Source organism: Sander lucioperca, chromosome 12 (assembly GCF_008315115.2).
Source record: "Sander lucioperca isolate FBNREF2018 chromosome 12, SLUC_FBN_1.2, whole genome shotgun sequence".
Classification (NCBI taxonomy): Eukaryota; Metazoa; Chordata; class Actinopteri; order Perciformes; family Percidae; genus Sander; species Sander lucioperca.
Genome location: NC_050184.1, coordinates 30,234,905 through 30,254,780, shown reverse-complemented (window position 1 = coordinate 30,254,780; position 19,876 = coordinate 30,234,905). Strand labels below are relative to the sequence as shown.

The 19,876-nt window shown below is 39.6% G+C and overlaps 1 protein-coding gene across 3 annotated transcripts; it reads right to left on the bottom strand.

Moving 5' to 3' along the window:
• Nucleotides 1-69: 69 nt before the first annotated feature.
• LOC116062115 (forkhead box protein P1-B-like) lies at nt 70-19,632 on the bottom strand. Of its 3 annotated transcripts, none has more exons than XM_031316668.2 (16): nt 19,499-19,632; nt 16,720-16,857; nt 10,489-10,626; nt 10,297-10,386; nt 7,060-7,180; nt 6,609-6,720; nt 6,370-6,477; nt 5,926-6,013; nt 5,464-5,541; nt 5,163-5,364; nt 4,487-4,563; nt 4,213-4,314; nt 3,906-4,033; nt 1,854-1,908; nt 1,026-1,192; nt 70-895 (listed from the first exon to the last, which is right to left on the bottom strand). In XM_031316668.2, the coding sequence occupies exons 2-16, from the start codon at nt 16,840-16,842 to the stop codon at nt 733-735; spliced, it is 1,752 nt and encodes a 583-aa protein (XP_031172528.1). In that variant the 5' UTR covers nt 16,843-16,857; nt 19,499-19,632; the 3' UTR covers nt 70-732. The 3 variants fall into 3 exon arrangements, with proteins under 3 accessions (XP_031172528.1, XP_031172529.1, XP_031172530.1); XM_031316669.2 differs by having other exon boundaries at nt 6,609-6,714; XM_031316670.2 differs by having other exon boundaries at nt 5,169-5,364; nt 6,609-6,714.
• Between the last annotated feature and the right edge of the window lie 244 nt (nt 19,633-19,876).

Genomic DNA, 19,876 nt, shown 5'->3' with positions numbered 1-19,876 from the left:
TCATTATGTGAAACACCACTTACCACCAAGGCAATCATAAAACTATATCAAAGACAAATACAGTGTACACATTTTTCATGAGGGATTTATTATTCATAGAGATGCATTGGTTTACAATGATGGTAAATCTATATTATCTACTCTCACAAGCTCAATTAGAGCAAACGTAGCAATGTTCGTGGAAGGGGTGAAAAAGACCAAGTATAAAGAAGCTATGTATTCTTTTGATCAACTGATTATACATTAGATACAAATATATCAGATCATGTTGGCAGTGAACATTTACATTTTTTAAAGCAACATTTTTTTACCTCTACAAAATGTTTTATATATTATGACTACTAAAATAAAATCAGGTAGTGAGGCCCCCCACGTAGCATAAAGTGGCTATACAGAGGTGGGACATTTTTCATTGTGAAGTGCTAACTATTAATGTTCCCTTTCCTTTGGCTTCTCTGCTCACCGTGGTCTTTTTGTGTACACATATATAAAATGAGAAAAATCATAAACAGATGTGTTTTTCTGATCTCACTCTACTTTACAGAGATAATTGAGAGCTAGATTAAGAACAAAAAAAAATAACAAATGCTGATATAAAATTTCCCCAAGTAAAAGAGTGCTTGCACTGCTTGGTTATGTAGATGAAGCAGTTGTTTTTGGAAACTTTTGGAATACAAAGTCACACAGGCTGTGAGTGAGGCTGCCTTGCAGTGGAGAATTTGGACCTCGTAGTCAGAGAGAAGGCACGCGATCAAAATGAAGATTGGGCCTCTCCGGGCTGCCGTTGTCTTCATCGTGGTGCATCTCTGGGCTGGGGCCGTGCTCGTCTGTGCTCTCTGGGGATTCATAGGGATACGCTTCACATATCTCCTCATCCTCCTGCTCCTCTTTAATGCTGGTTTGATAAATATGAAAAAAAAAAAACGTAATGTAATCAGGACTTGTGATCACACAATTACATTAAATCACAACCGAGTCAAATCCACTTAAGATTCAGGGAACGTAGCTCTGGAGCTGACACTTACAAAGCTTGTGGAGGCGACTGCGTTGCACTGCTGTCACTTTGGTATCCAGATCCATTAGCAAGGACTCCATTCATCTGCTCTTGGAGAACATGAGACAGGGAGTGAAATGGGATGCTGCCCATAGAGGCTGGGTTGTAGAGAGAGCTGTTGCCGTCGAAACCGCCGCTCTGAAAAGTAAACATTCTCATTATAACACTGCATCAACACATAACAGACGTAGCTGTGACAATTCTCAGACCACTGCGATATATAGTATGCGGGTATAAAGCAGTATAGTCTTGCATTGCCAGACCTTCCTCCACAGTGCTGCGCAGGAGGGTCTGGCTAGTCCACACAGCATTCCAGGATGGGAGAAAAACATGCTCTGGTTTATTGGCATTTCTTTAATTCAATCACAATCGTCATGGGTGGAGCTAAGCACCTGGAAAAGCCACGGTGCCTCTGTGAAATAGCCTCTGGAAGGAACTTGTTTTGGTGGAACGTGTACGTTCAAAAGTTGTTTTAGTCGTGCAACACAAAACTCAGATTTGACAGATAGTCTAGCTAGCTGTCTGGATTTACCCTGCAGAGATCTGAGGAGCAGTTAACCATAGTCCTCATAAATTCACCAGTTTAAAGTCCAACACAAACAAAACAAAAAGTAAATGACATCTGGCTGAAAAGAGTGAAATCCAACGGAGCAATCCCGAAAGTGGAACGTCGTGGATATAGTGCAGTGTGACATGTCGCATCCGTTCAGCTTTCTATGTACACTGCAACAGCCTCATGATATATACATAATTTATCGTACTATTGAAAATAGGGCTTAAAATATGAGATGTCTCTTACCTGATGAGCAGACCCAGCTGAGCTTTGGTGGTTCTGTGTGTTCTTCAGCAGAGACCTATTAGTACAGAAAAGCAACAAAATGGTATATATAATTTAGTATCAACACCTAAAGGACTGGAGATAAGCATTATAGTCTGGGGCTAACATGATAATAGGAACACTATTTGGTGCAATCGCAACTGACCGTTCTCTAAACCCTTCCGCCGAACAGCGATTGTCCAATCACCAACCATCACCAGGCATGACGGGCCTGTCAAGCTTTGGATTTCTTAAAGCAGCCATATTATGCTCATTTTCAGGTTCATAATTGTATTTTAAGGTTGTACCAGAATAGGTTTACATGGTTTAATTTTCAAAAAACACCATATTTGTGTTGTACTGCACCGCTCTCTCTCACTGCTGCAGATCCTCTTTTCAGCTGGTCTCTGTTTTAGCTACAGAGTGAGACCTCTTTTCTTCTTCTTCTTCTGTACTATCTTTGATTGCACTGCACATGCCCAGTAGCTCAGATGTAGATCATGTCAGCTAGCTAGCTCCATAGACAGTAAAAGAAAGGCTGTTTCTACAACTTTGCTCAGTTACAAGGCAGGATTAGCTGGGAGACTTCTAAATGAGGGCGCACATGTAAGTAGTTCTTTTGTAGATTATGGTGAACTTGTGTGTGTTGTAGCAGTGCTTTGCTATTGAGAACGAGGTAGCATGCTAGCGTTAGCATGCTAGCGTTAGCCATAGCGTTAGCATGCTAACGCTACGAGCTAATGGTTGCGGTTAGCCTGCTCGTTTCGGCTTGTGACGTCACAAGCCGTGCTGATTTTGAACAGCTCACCCAGAGACTGAAGGCAGGACACATTCAGAAACTGTATCTCACTCTAAACAGCATGGGTGGATTTTTTTCAAAGTTTGTATGTGTGTGGAAGCACCAGAGACACAACATAACACCCCAAATCCCAGAAAAAGTGATTTTTTCATAATATGGGCACTTTAACACATTGAAGAGGTGTTGATCGGGCTTGAATAACTACTCAGTATACAGTGATACTCAGTATCGAAAGGATTTGGAGGGTGTTGGCTTTTTTTAAGCCTCTCCAAAAACACAGTGTGTGTATCTTCTCTAAAGTAAGCTGCGAACATTACCATGCCCCACTGGTTGCCTTTTCTCTTAACCTTAAAATCTACTGAAATCTACTGAAAATACAAACATAAATCAGCATAAATCTACCCTCTGTCTTGCTTTTCCATGCATGTAAGCTAAGCAGCTAAACAGGGTTATGTTATAGAGTGATCAGTTGGATCTTACATTTTTCCTTTTCATACTAAAAATACTACCAAACTCTACACTGTACAAGAACACTATTTCTTTTACATGGTTCATCAACTGGTGAAGATGACTGTTAGCCTTTTCACACGGTATCATGCATTTAGCCATTAAATGCATATTTAAAACCGCTTTACAGGTCAGTTGCAAACATTAAAAAGCCTGCAGGAGAATGCATTTTAACCATCTCGTGGAGTTAACATTATCTGAAATTAGAGACCTGTTGTCTTAAAAATGAATACGAATTTCAAGGAGTAGCCTATATCTGCCACTGTTATCATTACAAACTGCATATGTGCCATGCTAAAATAGCAACAGGGCGAGGCTTAGTCCAATATCCTCAAACTGCTGACACTATGAGCAACTGCCAACATACGCAATGCGCTTCCAGATCTGTTTGTTTAATAAAATCCACACAAGTTAAGAGTTTGAGTCACTGTGGCAAGACATGACAAGCCAAATAAATTTACCATTGTACCATAAAACTGCATGCATTTCCTTGTCCATGTCTTTCAGTGGCCGGACAAGCACAGAATATTCACCCTTCTTTTCACAATGGCCACTTGCGTAGGCTACGCCGTAGGCTCAAGGTACAACTATAAATCAGCCTTTGGACTTAGCCTTTGAAACTTGCTTACGATAAATATTGTGTGTACTTATAAGGTTGAACTAGAAGGTCAAAAATGTCTGTTATATCTGAAAACACACATGACTCTGGCTCCATGTCCAACACCTACCCATTACCAGCAGTCTTCTGGGGCCTTCTCCGGTGGAACTCAATCTCATCTACTGTCCACACAGCTCCCTTCACATTTTCCAAACGTACAAAGCATTTATGGAGGCTGAGATTATGTCTGACGGCATTCTGAAAGATTAAAGAAAAGAATAGAATTAGAACTTCTAATCTTACATGCCTTAAGTATTGAATTTGCATGTATCTAGTTACATGAAAACTAAATGTAAATGCAACCAAATGTTTCCGTAGACTTTTCCCATTTCATATATTAATATCCAAAGACATTTAATATGTAATGCAGTTCATACCTTCCAGGTAGCTGCATTGCGCCTGAAATATGCAAAGTTTCTTGTGAACCAGTTGTAGATTTCATTTAACGTCAGCTGATTGCGAGGTGATTCAAATATAGCCTTAAAGAGAGAGAAAGTGCATGTTAGAGATACTGGAAGTTAGACAATAAAAAATGTGAATTTGCTACATTTTGGTTCGGGAGGCCAATATGGCCATGCAAAACTTCCTATTCCCATTTTCAACAGTGTTTTTATTTTTGTTACCGTGTAAAATGAGTAAAGTACACGTTACCTGTCTTATGAGAGACGCATATGTAAATGGAGGTCTGACTTCTGTGCTCAAGTAGAACTCCTTATTATCAACTATATCTGTGGAAAGACAATAACAATTTGTTGTTTCACTGTCCTGTTTACAAGGACATATGGGATGTACTTTTTACTAAAATGAACTCTATTTATAATGATTTCTTCTGGCTGGATGGTTATGACAAATTTGAGTTGTGCTTCAAGAAATAAACTTTTTTTATAGCAGCTTATATTTGTCAAGCTTACAAGAGAAGACATAATACTTTGTCTAAGAACAAGCTTTAAAATAACCTATAGTTTTGTGAAATGTAATAAAATGAACACTGCAACTGAAATGTTGGTGTCTTATAAACCCATGAGGGCTGGGCACTTTGTGTGACATGGAAATAAAGAACAAAAAATAAAAACAAAATCAAATAACAAGCAATATTTATACATAAACAGATACAGAAGGAACATGAAACAAAGACAAAAACATTTCCATTCATGGAAAATAGAAGTAATATACAATAAATAAGAACATAAAAATAACTGTGAAAACTAAAATAAGCACCTTCCCTGTTGTCCCTCCCCCATCTTCTTTATGTGCATCTTAGCAGAAGCATGTTTCAGCTTGAAACCAACAAAAAAAAAGTTAATGAAGTTTTGATTCCTGATCTCACCGTTACCTTGGCTCACAGAGCGGCTATATCGCCTCCGTACAGGAGTTCCAGTGAACATGCTATTGGGAGTGAGGACTGAGGGGGATTCAGAGAGCGGCGTCAGGGGTGTGGATGGTGCCGTGGCACTCTGAGACAAACTCATAGGAGGAGGGCCTTTGGGCAATGTTGCCTGGGAGAAGGATACATTAGACACCAGATTCACCTAAAAAAACAAAGCAGTTGAGTCAGAAAAACGTCAGTGCAACTACAAGCAAAACAATATTTATTTTAATTGAAGGAAACAGCCATGACAGGTACTTACAGGCTGCGCTGCGGGTTTGGGTTCAGAGGACTTCAGATGAGCCATCATTGCTTGCAGTCGCTCTTTGTCCTTTTTCAACTATGTTAGATGAGAAGACAGAAATAGAAGTTGAGAGTTGGCTTGCATTAAACACTGAAATGACATTTGGTGTGACTTGCTGGCATCCTGAAAAGTGTAATGCTCTAGGGACATCACTTCTGTTTCCAGCCCAGGTGTGAAAACAGACCACTACAGGTAACATTTATCACGCATTCAAGAAGTTTTTAGAAAGTTCTCCCTTTTCTTTTTTTTCAATAGTTAAAAAAAAGGCCTGGATACCCCACTCTACTAAGCAATGGTTAATAAGGTATACTTGTAAAAGTAAACCGCGGTTAATAAATCAATCAAAGATGTGTCGTCCCTTTTCGTTGTTTGATTAAAAAATGAATAGCTTAGTTATTAGAAAATAAATCAAATGCGTACCTGCAGTTCCAACTGCTGAACCACTTGCATCTGCACACGACACTGTGCTGTGCTCTTGTCATCCAGTGTATGCTCGTTGTTCAAATGTCTGCAGACACACAAATTCAAAACCATGACATTCTTTAGGGAGAACCATTTGCTGCACAGGCTGAGAGCAAAAAATGAAAAATAGAATACTTTAAAATTTCAACTGGAAAAAGACTAAGATTCCACACATGGCTTTACGCCACAAAAATAGGAAATACATTATAGTAAAATATATTGGAGGAAAGAACGTTTTAGATGACTCTCTGCTCAGCTCTGATTAAAATGTGACATTTGCAGCATCGGTGTACATATAAATTATAGAACATACATTTCTTACCTATATAAATACTTAACGTCATGATAGATGTAAATAAACATTACGCCAGCTTTAGAGGTGTGCAAAGTTTCACCACTCACTTGAGAAATGCCTGAAAGTCTCCAAAGACAGTCTCACAGCCAGGCCATTTACACATGCCATTTCCATACAGTGCATGGCTATTCTGTGTGTTTTCATCCAGTGACCCACTGCAACAAGAACACAAATCAACCATCAATGGCACATCTCAGAGTAAACATGTTGGTACTGCTCAAGCGCAATAAAAACAGGATATACAGAAACTAAAGCTCTGACAGGACAGTATAGATAGCTAAAGCACCTTTCTTTCCTCTTCAGAAGAGTGTGATGACCGTTGCTGGTAGATCTTTGACTTGAAGACTCTCTGGTGTCTCCACCAGCGGACAGGATGCTACCATTCTCACAGCCTGAAATTGCATATATAAACAAATTGTTTTGTTATAATGCACTGGGATACCACTACGTTTGCATGAGCTTAAGATCATAAGATCTGAGTATACACTGCGTTTATTAGGTACACCTAGCTAAAATGAATGCAGTCTAATACAACAGCCATTGCATAAGCTGTTGAACCGAGATGTGTTTCTGTTATTTAGCTTACGCTCATTGATATAAACGGGTCAGTATAACGCATACAAGGCTCAATGTTTGAACATTTGCATTGAGTGTTCCAGTTTTGTTACCTGGAAGTATTTGACCTAAGTGTTTAAGTCCTTAGACAGCAATGCAGTAAGGGCTGTCACACAACATACCTGTGAGTGCAATGGGGCTTGAAGGAAGGACAGATAGCAGGCCTTGTCTCTGCAGGTTGAGGAGATGTTGCTGCTGCACCTGGAGGAGCTGCTGCTGGATGGCAATCTGCTGAGCTGTCAGCTGTGACAGGGAGATGATACAACATCTGTCAGTAAACGCCTTCATACTGAACGCAGCTTGATTTCGGCTTTGTCTAGAGTTTGATTTAGGAAGGAGATCTTTATCTAAGATAAATAAACTCTATGACAATATAATAGAGAATGTGTAGGCCCACGAGACATCACACTGGACATATTTTGTAGGTTCGAAAATGTGACACACACAAAGCTCTGTCTCACTGGGCAACCACATAGCTTACAAAGGTAATGAAATCAGCTAACGTCATTACCTATTTAAAGAAGAAACAAACATCTATTTGAGCGGTGATCAAGTCTGATGCTGCTTATTTTTATCATAATATTCTCTGTTGGTCAAACAATGTGAGCATAAACAAACACTCCCAATTATTTCTGCCATTTTGGTTGTGTCCAGGACACCTAATGGAAGAAATGCCCACTTTTGTTTACATATAATTAGATAAAAACTATGGCGAGCACATTTCTGCTTAGAGCACATCAAATTATTTTCCTTGTCTCCAACACCTGCTGCCTTGTGCACTCAGCCAAGAGCCCACTCTGTGTTGTGAATTACGTGAAATCTGTTGTCACGCAAATACATGCACACAAGCTGATGTGGGAGCACTGTGGTTTTTTTGTTTTTTGTACACAACATGCACACATTTGTTGGCACTTGAATGTGCACTCAAGTCCACAAGACTGGGACAGAGCAACATGCAGTTTCTGAACATGTGATGCACCCTAAATGGATAAACTTACAGCCCTTGAAGTGGAAACACTGCACGAAACTGCCTTTAAACTAATTGGAAATCATTACATACAGCTTCAGCCTAAATTTTTTTTAATTACTTACACACTACGTAGAGCCCGGACCTTGTTACTCCTTAGTGGTGTTAGAATTCTCTGTGGTTAATTTCATTCACTATATAGTCCACTATAAAATACCCACAATGCACAGCTAATTTGAGTGTATATATACGATGTACCCTACATTTTACTCCTGAGTGGTATTTCAGAAAGCAGGTTTAGTGAAAATTCTGAGTTTGTTAACCCTGAGATGAGGGAAACTCTGGGTTTTCTGTTTCAGAAAGAGAGGTAACTTAACCTCAGAGTCAGTTACTATGGTAACTGAGTCTGTGAACCTAACCTGGTCGGGAGCAGGTTTTCTTCTTTCTCCCTCTGACACAGCTCTATTTCATTTTCTCATTCATTCATTCAGTCTGTATCAGGCGCATTTTAGCGCAGTTTGTTATCTGCATGAATTAAAAAAAATGATGTTGGTTTATTAACCATGTTAGGCACACTATAAAACGTTTTATTTCTCAAAACATGGCATTTCCTTTTGTCGACGATCCCGTTGATGAAGAAGCTGCTTTACTTCGCAGGGTGTTATATGTCGGGAGATGATATTGAAACCCCGACGTTTTAATTTTTAGATAACTTCCTATTTGAGCGGTATCGTTTTTATTCCCAGTCGATCAGTTATGTAGCCTAGGCTACATAACCTTATCCTTTCTCATATCACTAACGTCACCCATCTATGCTCTACATCCCTGCAGATTATTTGTGTCGCATTACGTTTTTTTGCAAACGGAATTTGCCTTTACAACATTGTTGATGCGGAGCATATTAGTAAAGCCACTGTAGCAAAGGGCCGTCAGAAGAGTGTGACTCGCTCTGAAACGTGTTTTAAACGTTTTTAAAAGGAGTTCCACAGGATTGCAGGTGAATGATGTAAACCCTTTGAAATAAAAGATTATGAATTATAATGCTGTTAATGATGGTGCTGCAGCCTCAGAATGGGATTAGTAGGCCTAGGACTTTTTCGTCCATAGAAATGAAATAGATTATAGGTTCAATACCATTTCACCAGTAATATTAGGCTATACTTATGATTAAATATGACATACGCTATATTGGAATATACGCATTTACTCTAGCAGCAATTTTCTCCCACGTAAATTCTCTCTCTTTTGCAGCAGCCACTGTTTTTTTTTTTAACTCGCTGTATGTGCGCATGAGTATTTCCGCCGACCCGTTTGTTTGTGGTTGTTGCCATGGTGAATTGCAGTATCATGGCTCCATTCATGCTGCCTTTTTATTGTGGTGGTGAACATACTGAGTTGATTGAACCAACTCATATCAGCTGTTCTGAAACCGAAAACTCAAGAGTTTCCCATCTCAGGGTAAATCAACTCAGACATCAGGGTTAGACTCAGAGTTTGTTAAACCTTCTACCTGAAATACCACCCTGTATCCCACAATGCAACGCGGTCGTGTGTTCCCGGAGGAGAAGAAGAAGCAGAAACAACCGCGAAAACTGAAAAGGAAAAATGGAGCGGGCTTTCGTTTCTAAACATTGGAAATGTAACATGCAACATATATACAGCCTTTTACTCTCCTCCTGAGTGCTCGGTTTGTTTCAGGGACGTATTGGAAGTATTTTTGTTTCGGTTTGTTTACATGATGCTGGGCGCGCGTGCCTCCGTCACACAAATAACCGGCGCATCTACTGACGCAAGTCACGCAACAATGTGTTTTTAGTGAGTGTCCGAAATCTCATTTGGTCATTCACTATATAGTCCACTACTTAGTAAACACTAAAGGGAATAGTGAGTGAGTAAATGAGGGAATGGTTTCGAACGCTGCTCTTGTCGTCACAGAGAAATGGACATTTTGAAAATGATATTCCAGGCTGTGCGTTATGAGTATCTGGGTATAACAATTTCTATAACTTTAGTATTAAATACTCGGTCATTTAACCTTTAGTACAACTGAACTGATTCAGACTTGTCCCTAATTCAGGAATAAATTATCTTTTTTTTTTAAGATTATTTTTTGGGCTTTTCCACCTTTAATTTTTGACAGGACAGCTAGGTGAGAAAGGGAAGAGAGACAGAGAGGGGGAAGACATGCAGGAAATCGTCACAGGTCGGATTTGAATCCTGGACCTCTGCGTCGAGGCATAAACCTCCAAGTATATGTGCGCCTGCTCTACCCACTGATCCAACCCGGCCACGGGAATAAATTATCTTTGTCTAATATTACTACAATGACCAAATATTTAATCACATATTCACAAACTGATAAAAGAAAATAACGCTATAATGTAGCAGTTACCTCTTGACTAACAATCCCAGCATTCTTCTGTTGCAGCAGCTGAATATTTAGCTGCTCTTGCTGATTCTTGAAGACCTCTTGAATTTGTTGCTGCAGAAATGTTGATGACAATTGAGTTAAGAGAAATATAAGCATTGGGTTCAATGTGGGCTACGACAAACGCATAAATATTCTAAAGATACAGCCCATTACCTGGTGTAACATGAGTGCTTTCTGCTGCTGGAGCAGCGCTTGGAGCTGCTGAGGACTGAGGACCTGCTGCTGCGGTGTCTGCTGCAACTGCTGTGGGGCTTCTGCTGGTGGGGTCATCATAGATAATGACACTGGAACCTGCAGAATCGAGAAAACATACAACAGAATCCATCCATCCATCTTCTTCCGCTTATACAACAGAATGGTCATTTAAAATCCATACTACAAAAAACAAAAATGTTTAGAAGAAAAATGTAATAGACACAAACATATACAACATAGGCTGTTCTGGGTGTGTGTGTGTGTGTGTGTGTGCAGGCCAGTGTTGTAGTACTCGAGACCGATCTTGGTCCCAAGACTCAGGTCTCAAAACGTCCTGCTTCAAATGCAACCAATAACTTGACTCATTTCTAGTTTGGAATGTGTTACTGTTAACCCCCGTTCCCCGGCCCCTTTAGCACGCACTCCCAAAGTGAATGTTGGTGACAGGAGAAGAAGCTCTGGCTGTCTGGGAGATGTCAGCCAAATCGTCAGTAATAACATTTTATGTATTACATTTTATTTATTATATATTTTTAAATGAGTTTATTTGCAAAACAACAACTAAAAGAAAACACACAGCAGTGTGTACATTCTGCAATGTAATGCTGATTGAGACAGCTGGGACCACCTAAAATTTGTATCGGTACTTAGAAAGGAAGCATAAAGGAAAGTAAGCTAAGTGTAAGTGACGCTAGCGAAGCTAGCTAACTAAAGTTATCAATCTGCCTCTGTACAAAACTTTTCCGAAATCTCTTCACCCCTCACCCAAAGTGATTTAGTGAATATTAGCTACACATATTAGCTAGTTGTGTGTTGTATGTTTCAGTTGTTTGGTCTGGTCTTGGTCTTGTCTCGGTCTCAACCCCTCAAAGTCTCGGTCTCGATACACTCTGGTCTTGGTGATGACTTGGTCTCGGTTTAGGTGGTCTTGACTACAACACTGGTGCAAGCTACGCTCATTCAATCTATTTGGACTACATTCTAGTGCAGACGATCAGTGCGTTTACATGTAAACAAGAAGAAACCATATCTCTTTAATCAGGGTAAAGGATTAAGACGCACAGCTACATTTCTGCTGAAGTAACCTGATTTCTTGGTCGTGTACGTTTACAGAGTTTCTAACAGAGATTTTAACAAGAGCACATGTGCAAGGAAACGTTTCACTGTGACAGCAGTGTGGCAGCTTGTAGTGGTGCATTCGTGCATCCGCAATAATTAAATCCAAAGTTCAACTAAAACTGTAACAAACAGGTCTTAATACGTTTCCACAGCTGGACAGTAGGTTATTTGTACAATTCAAAACACATACACAGAGTCTCACTACAGTGTTCTCTCACTCAACGGCACTGTCGGTCAAAGTGCTGTGATGTTAAAGACAAAAACAACTCTTATTTTTACACCTAATATATGCCAGCCTTGGTTACTATGGTAATAGGTAGACTAAGAAGGTAGTTTACTTTAAAGGTGGAATCTGCAATTCTGCAGAAAGATTGATATTTGAACTCAACACCCAAACAAATACACCCCTCCCGTTGGTGCTGCTTCAGAATGTTAGCATGTGCCCGATTATCTGTCCCTCTCGCTCCCACCGCCTTTCTTTTTATACATCCATGGCCTTCCCTGTTCTGTGCACAAGCACGAACAGAATAGTTCCACTTTGTTTTGAATGGACAGCTTGTGGACCTTGAGGAGATATTGGCTGAATCACAGACTCCACTTTTAAACTGCATAGTCTCAACAGCCTTTATGAACATCCAAAAGAAGTGATGCCAATATATACACACATGTAACGTCAAACCTTCTCCTATATAGAGCTGGAACTAACAAGTATTTTCATTGTCGATTGATCTGATGATCATTTTTTCACAGCCCAAGGGGACGCCTTCAGATGTCTTGTTTATTCTGAGCAACAGCCACAAACCCAAAGAGATTCAGTTTACTATCCATGCATGACAAAGCCAAGAATCAAATCCTCACATTTGAAAAGCTGGAGCCAGCAAATGTTTGACATTGTGGTTTAACAAATGATTAAAGCGATTATTTGGATATCAAAATAACTGACACTTAATTTTCTGTTGGCAGGCCAATCAATAATCAACTAATCGTTACGCCGCTCTACTCATATGCTTCTTGTTCAAATTCAAAAAAAGAACTTATAGTCACTCACAGTACTCCTTTATGATATTATTCTCTGTTCACTGGTCAATCTAGCAAGCTGAACTTGGCTCTTCTGCTATTTCTGCTAAAGATGAAGCAAACAAAAACAACAACATTGGATGTCTTCGGGGAGTTAGAACTTGATCAAAACAACAACAACAAAGAGTACCACAAAAACAACAACAACAACATCCTCTGCTAGGCATGCAGCAATTACCACACCATCCCCCTCACTGTCAAGCCACACAGCTCAAGGGATGTCTACAGTAAACATAAACAGAGTAATCAAAATTGCACAGACATATAAATAATGAATAAAAAAGCACACAGAGTCTGTTTATGAAAGCAGAACTTGAGATTCGTATTTTAATTTAGGTCTGAACCACAAACAAACATTTCTCTCCGAGGCAGAGTCTGTTTTGAATTGGGTGCGTAAACAAACCGACGGTAAATTTCACACAGGCTTTGGGCTAACAATAACAGACGACTGCCTTCTACTTTGTCCTTTCTTATGAAATTCAATGCTCCAGAGGTGGCCACCGGAGCGATGAAAACAGGTCTATCCCACAAACAGAGGCAGTTGGCCCCTCTATTTTTCTGTGGACACCATCAACACAACAACAGCCTTTGCTTAATCCCTGTTGCCATGGTAGCCAGCAGCAAGTCCAAACATCTTCTGTTGTTGTTATTGTTGAAAGTCATACCAGTGAGCAATTGAGTGTAAACATAGATCTGTTCCTGCAAGACTGGTCTTGTGAACTCTGAGATGACTGACAGCAAGAAGGAACGCTGAAAACTTGCTGAAAAACAAACCCAATCTGCTTTCCCTTATGCAATTTAATATTCACTAATATCCCCCAATGGCTGTGGCCCTAGAAGGAGTGACATTTGCAAAAGATATATACATAAGAGCAGCTCTAAAATCTCAAAATTACTAAATAGAATAACCACAGAAAGTGACATCATTTTAATTGACAGACACATTTTAACTAAGCAAACTATTAAAAAAGGATTTAATATAGGCTATCTCATAAAACAAATATAGAATGAGTTGGACAAACCTTGGCACTGAAAAAACAAATGCTGCTCAGTGTTTAGGAGTAACGTTCCGCCTGACAATCTAACAGAGCTTTGCTAACCTACATGATGTGCGACTAAACTAACAATATAACCCTGATCCCTCCACCCAGCAGGAGCTGTGTTCTCCCTCCCTCTCCCCTTCACAATCTCCGTACAACCTCCCCCCATCCCTGTGCTCCCCATCAGCATGAATATCAAACACTGCAGTTTGGAGAAACTGAGACGTTCAAATTGAGATATTCAGGGATACCTTTACCCCCGTAAAACTAAACGAACAAAGTAACCCACATTGTCATATAACAGTATGCTCCCTGCCCTATGTGTATGAGTACTGACAAGAAAAGATATGTTTGGATACCAGACAAGCTGTACATAAATTCAAATGTAGCATAACTAATTGTGTTTCACACGTTAATGAAGGAAAACCACCTGCAACACATAGGTTTAGTGTTGGGGAAAAAACATTTACACATTCCCCTGTGCAGCTGTATGGTGTTATAGCAAAGTGACTGCACTCAACAGCAAAAAAACAAAGCGGTTCTGAACTAGGGCTGGGCGATATGGAGAAAATCAAATATCACGATATTTTTGACCAAATACCTCAATATTGATACCGCAACGATATTGTAGTTTTGACTATTGGTGCTTTCACAAAATATTTACACAATGAGATTTTCTTATAAATAATCATCAGTAAAGTGGATAATGTCTAAGTGGTTAAAGGCAAATAATTGAACAGTTACAACAGTCTGGTAAGTTCAGAAAATGACATCACTTTACTGTAATGCAGCCTTTAAAACCAGGAAAAGACACCACTGTTGCCATATCACGATTTTACAATATCCAAAATCTAAGACGATATCTAGTCTCATATCACAATATCGATATAATATCGATATATTGCCCAGCTCTATTCTGAACACAACACCATTTGCTTCAGGGCTGCAACTAACATTATTCATATGTATTAATCATAGTCACATATGCACATTCAACATATTCATTATGTATGAATCAGTCAATCATGTAAAAAAATAAATAAAAATAAAAATAAAAAAAAGCCCAGCATGAAGATTTCCCATTTACTATCACATGACAATAAAGTTGAATCTAATCTAATCTAATGAAGCAAAAAAAATCCTCACAATTGAGAAGCTAGTTGTTTCGAATGACTCAAAACATACGTCATAAATCAAGACTTAGCTGTCCAAGACCCTTGACGCTTCTGTGGACACAAGACGTTATATACTGTCTATGCACGAGACTGACGGCCCAGATTACAAATGAACGAAGACGAAAATAGCGAGGGTCTAAGAGAAGAGACAGGCGAGAGAAAAACGACAGAAAGTTTGGGATCATTTTAAGCTGCAAACATGCTACTACATCATCTTTGTAGAAAACATCCAGTCTACTCATCTATTCCACGGAGCGAACCCGACACAAGGTAGCTAACAAAAGTGTCTTTTACACTAGACGCATCCAAGGTGGCGCGCGCCATCGTGACGTCAAAATGACGTAATATCCTGCCGGCGCGCCCAATTTATGGCGCGCGAGCAGAGGTCGCACACGGCTCTTTTTTTTTCAGCGCCGTGCGACAAAGCGGAAACGGGAGGCCTGAACGGGTTTGCCGACAACTGGATGCCAGGACTCTGACAGTGACTGCAAGTCTCTCTTGTAAACATACTGGGTTAAAATGAGTTCTTTTATGGTGAATGAAAGGCTTGATCCCACCAAGTAGGTCATCGAATCAAATCGAAGCGTTGACGGCAATGCTGCTGCCAGTTCCGCCGTTGTTTATCTTTTTCTTCTTCTTCTAGTCCGTAGAAAGAGCAACGTCTGTAGCCTTTGCTCATTAGCGCCACCTCTGTTCAGGAGAAGACTGCAACTAGTGTCGTGCGCACCAGCGCGGGAATAAATAGTTACGGCGATCCCATGACGTCACATTTGCACGCGCCAGCTGGGCTGCGTCTAGTGTATAAGACCCTTAACGTCTGCTGCTCTCGTCCACCGCGCTGTTTTACACAACTAGCCTACAGCATGCTACTCTGCAAATAGCCATGTTTTACCAACAAGCTAAAACGAAAGCTGTCGGTTTGTAGTCTATCTGTTTATTAGTTTGCTACTAATCTTTGGAAACTTAGCTGCTGCCGGAGACAAACCGGCTCCTCCCCCCAGCATGGCCACTTAATATGCACGTGAATGACGTCATCATGCCGGTGATGTCTGCATTCTTTATTCTTTCTCCTCACTGTGTATTAGGCTTCTGAAAATGTGTCCCCCAGAACAGTGTAGTTGAATAGCCCTGCTGTAAGCTTTGTACCGTCACATTTACCCTCTGGTTAGTGAACAGCTCTTTTGGATATCCAGTGCAAAGAGCCAGAGGCAAGAAGGGGAAGGGGGTGAAAAATATTAACATTTGGGCCACCAAAAATATATTTGGAATTTGGCAATACAAAATTGCTTTTTCAAAAAAAACCTGTTTCCTTTTTTTTAGTACACAGCAATAATAAATATTTACTATTGCTGTTTACTAAGTATTTCTTATCCGATTACTCGATTAATCGATGGAATAATCGGTAGAATACTCGATTGCTAAAATAATCGATAGCTGCAGCCCTAGTGAATAGTAAAAAAAATAATAATAATGCCCATCACAATGTCCTAGGTGACATCTTCAAATGACTTGTTTTGTCTCCAACAGTCCAAAGTGCAAAGATATCATGTTTACCATCATGTAAGACATTAAAAAAGCAGCAAATCTTCACAATTGCACACACATTTTGGGCTTGAAAGAGGACTCAAACAACTAAGCAACTATCAAAATAGCCGTGGATTAAATTTCTGTTGAACTACAGACCATTTCAGCTCATGTATACATTTGTACAGCATCATCATTATGTCATATTTTAGTGAAATATCCGTGTTGAACGGATGCAGCTGGGGATGACTGACCCTGGGTGCCTCTGGAGGAGGAGTCTGGCTGCTCCTCACTCGACTCTCATTCTCACTAGTATTCCCGTTCTCTGTCTGACTTGCTGGAATGGTGTGTGTTGGTTCTGACCCAGACTCATGCATCTGGACTTCAATGACCTGAGAAAGGAAATACATATAAATGAAAACAACTGGATAAAGCAGTACAATATAATGACATACAGAGAGCAGACCAACACAACACCACTTTCTGGATGTGTTTGACAAGCCTTTTACTTCACAAGGTGATAAGGTCCATTCTCTAAAAAAACATTTAACAATGCACGAAAATCGCCGAATGAGCCAATAATGTAGTCATGTGTTGAATGTATAAAGCGACAGCACTTAAAGTTAAGCACTACGCTGTTTTAGCTCTACCCACCACCAAGACAAATACTCTCTTCTACAAGTGAGAGAGGAACATGCTAGGTCTGTTTGTTGAATAACCGAGTGCTGCCATGACTTCTGTAAACATAGGGGCCCTGGGTCCGTGTTTATGTGCAAACATATCTTCCCTTTGAAACAATTTACCATTAACCAGGTGGTGCGATAAACGGCTGTGGCAGGTAGTACAATGCACAAGTATTCTTTTATGTATACAGCTTGGGCGTGCTTGAGTATGAAGCTAAGCAGCATAAACAAAGGTAAATAAAATAGGTAAACAAATAATGTGAGCAGATGGAAAGAAACCTAAACAGAAGGCCTCAAATGAAACAGACCACATAGCCTCAAGGATAATGTCATTATTTTCAGGGCTGCCCAACTATTAAATTCACACATTGAAATCAATCTGCTAATCAATCACTTAGATATGCACCACTGAGAGCCAACATCAACATTTAGGCAACATCTGACAGATGATCCAATTGGACCTCCACCCAGATAAACTCATGACCAAACCTGTACCAACAGTTAGCTACAAACCCATTCAGAAAGACAGCACGGTGTTTCCTGCATTTAAGAATGACTAATCCTGTAGATGACTACTTAACAGTAAGTTATGCCAAGCAGAGGCAACAACGCGTCATAACTTAGATGGTTAGAAGAACTGAGGTAATTCCTAAAATCTAAACCTAAAATCTATCTAATAAAACAGGCAGTTGTTGGTGAGCTTTCCAACTTTCCACTCTGTTTACTTTTGTTTTCAGGATCAGGATTAGTTCTGAAGACAAAGGGCAGTGTTTCCTGTAGACATTTTTAAAGATGTCAGGGGGGATTTTGGTTGTGAACCAGGATGACTACTGGGTCAATTCCTCATTAGTTCCAATATGCATTGTTTTAAAAAACAAAATATTATCTGGATACTGTAGGATTATGATAATTGAACAGTCATGCTGCAGTGCAACCATTTCCGGGATGGAATGTGTAATAAGCCCATGATACATTTTAACCTTATTTGTTCTCACAACAAGGGCAACCCTCCAGAAGTGGGGGCCACCACTCTTCAAAGAATGTAAAGGAAACACTGCAAAGAGGCCTTTCCTTAAGAAACTGTAAACAATATAGCCTACACCCTTAAGAATATAGTTTTTGACAACTGGTTTCACACATGCTATTAGTCTGTATCATCAAAACAGCTATGGCTACCCAAAATGAAGAAGCAAAAAAAAAAAAAAAATCATTGATGCTTACATATGTGTATAACAACTGGAGATGATTGATACAGATAAATCCACAAGATTCTCCACAATTTATGGGAATAATGTTTTGGCAAGTTAACATTTGCTGATACTGCAGACCCTTTTAAGATCAAAAACAACAACACATTGTGTCTATGCTAATCCAGTAGTACATACAGTTTTTGCTGCATTCAGAGAATTATAATATTAGCATTTTATAAAGGTAAAGACATATCACAACCAATTAAATTCACCCTCATTACCTTTCTCATTATCAGGCCACGGTTAGTAGTATAACTATAATAAGTATATTAAGCTACAACTACAACTTGTAGGGATCAAAACCCTTTCCTATTTAATCGCTATTCTGGTTCATGATGCACTCAATCAGTTAGGCTACTTGGTCTAGGTTTCAGTCTACATTGTTTCTTCTGTGTCCGATTGATCAGTCAGTGCGATCATTCACAATCCTGGGTCGACTAACGTTACGCCTGTGTAAGTAAGATTTCACGTTAATGCTGTAGAAAGTTATTGTCCTCGTTAAATTCTTCTCAATAACAAAATCACATTTAGAAAAGCTTGGTTCACATTGTCCCAAGTTTACTTAGCTAGCTACACCTTCCTCCAGAACATCCACCCGACAATAAGACCTAAAACGTTATAAATTAAATTCTGAATAAACGTTATCTGATGTAACGTTAGTAACGTTGATCATATCAATGCGGTTTATTACTGAGTTAACGTTAGCTTAATATGAATGGAATCTATATCCGTCCTTAACACCAACCATTGCAGTCTCATTGAGTCTGAGGTTTGCGTTGAGGACCTGAGCCTTTAACTAGGTATTTATACGGAGAAAACAGGAGGTTTGAAAGTTAGTATGTTAACCTATATTAATAACCTAGGGTTGTATATCCGCTGTGTTTAATAACATATGTTAGCTAGACTGGAAAACTGTTTTTGACCAACCTTGCGGGAGTCGTTTGCGTTAACAGCACAACAAAAGCTAGCAGCCTTTGCTCACGTTAGCAAGTAAAAAACGTTTCTCTCTCCTCTTCGTTTTGACACCCGGCAGTATCACAATAACGTTAATCCAATCGTCCAGTGATTGTCAGCGCGCTGTTGAATTAACGTTTACTCACCGAATTATGTACGGGCGGACAGTCTCGGGGTGGTGTCTGAGGAACGGATCTCGGACCACTCTGCCTTCCTTGGTAGCGAGCATTGGTAGCGAGCTAGCCACAAGTTGCTAACAGAGGGCGTGGCTTAGGAAAAAGTAAACATTGGTGACGCAACGCGCGAGACTTTCACATTTTTTTTATATTATATAAATATATATAAATAAATATATAATTTGTATAAATAATAATAATAATAATAATAGTAGTGTTTTATATATTATATGAAATGTCACATAACAGCCTGCATAAGACAGGATCTTAGTCCTTCCCAACTTTTTCTGGTTGAATTCATTGTGTGTGATGAGCATCGATAAAGTTACCTCATGACAAAAAGTGAAC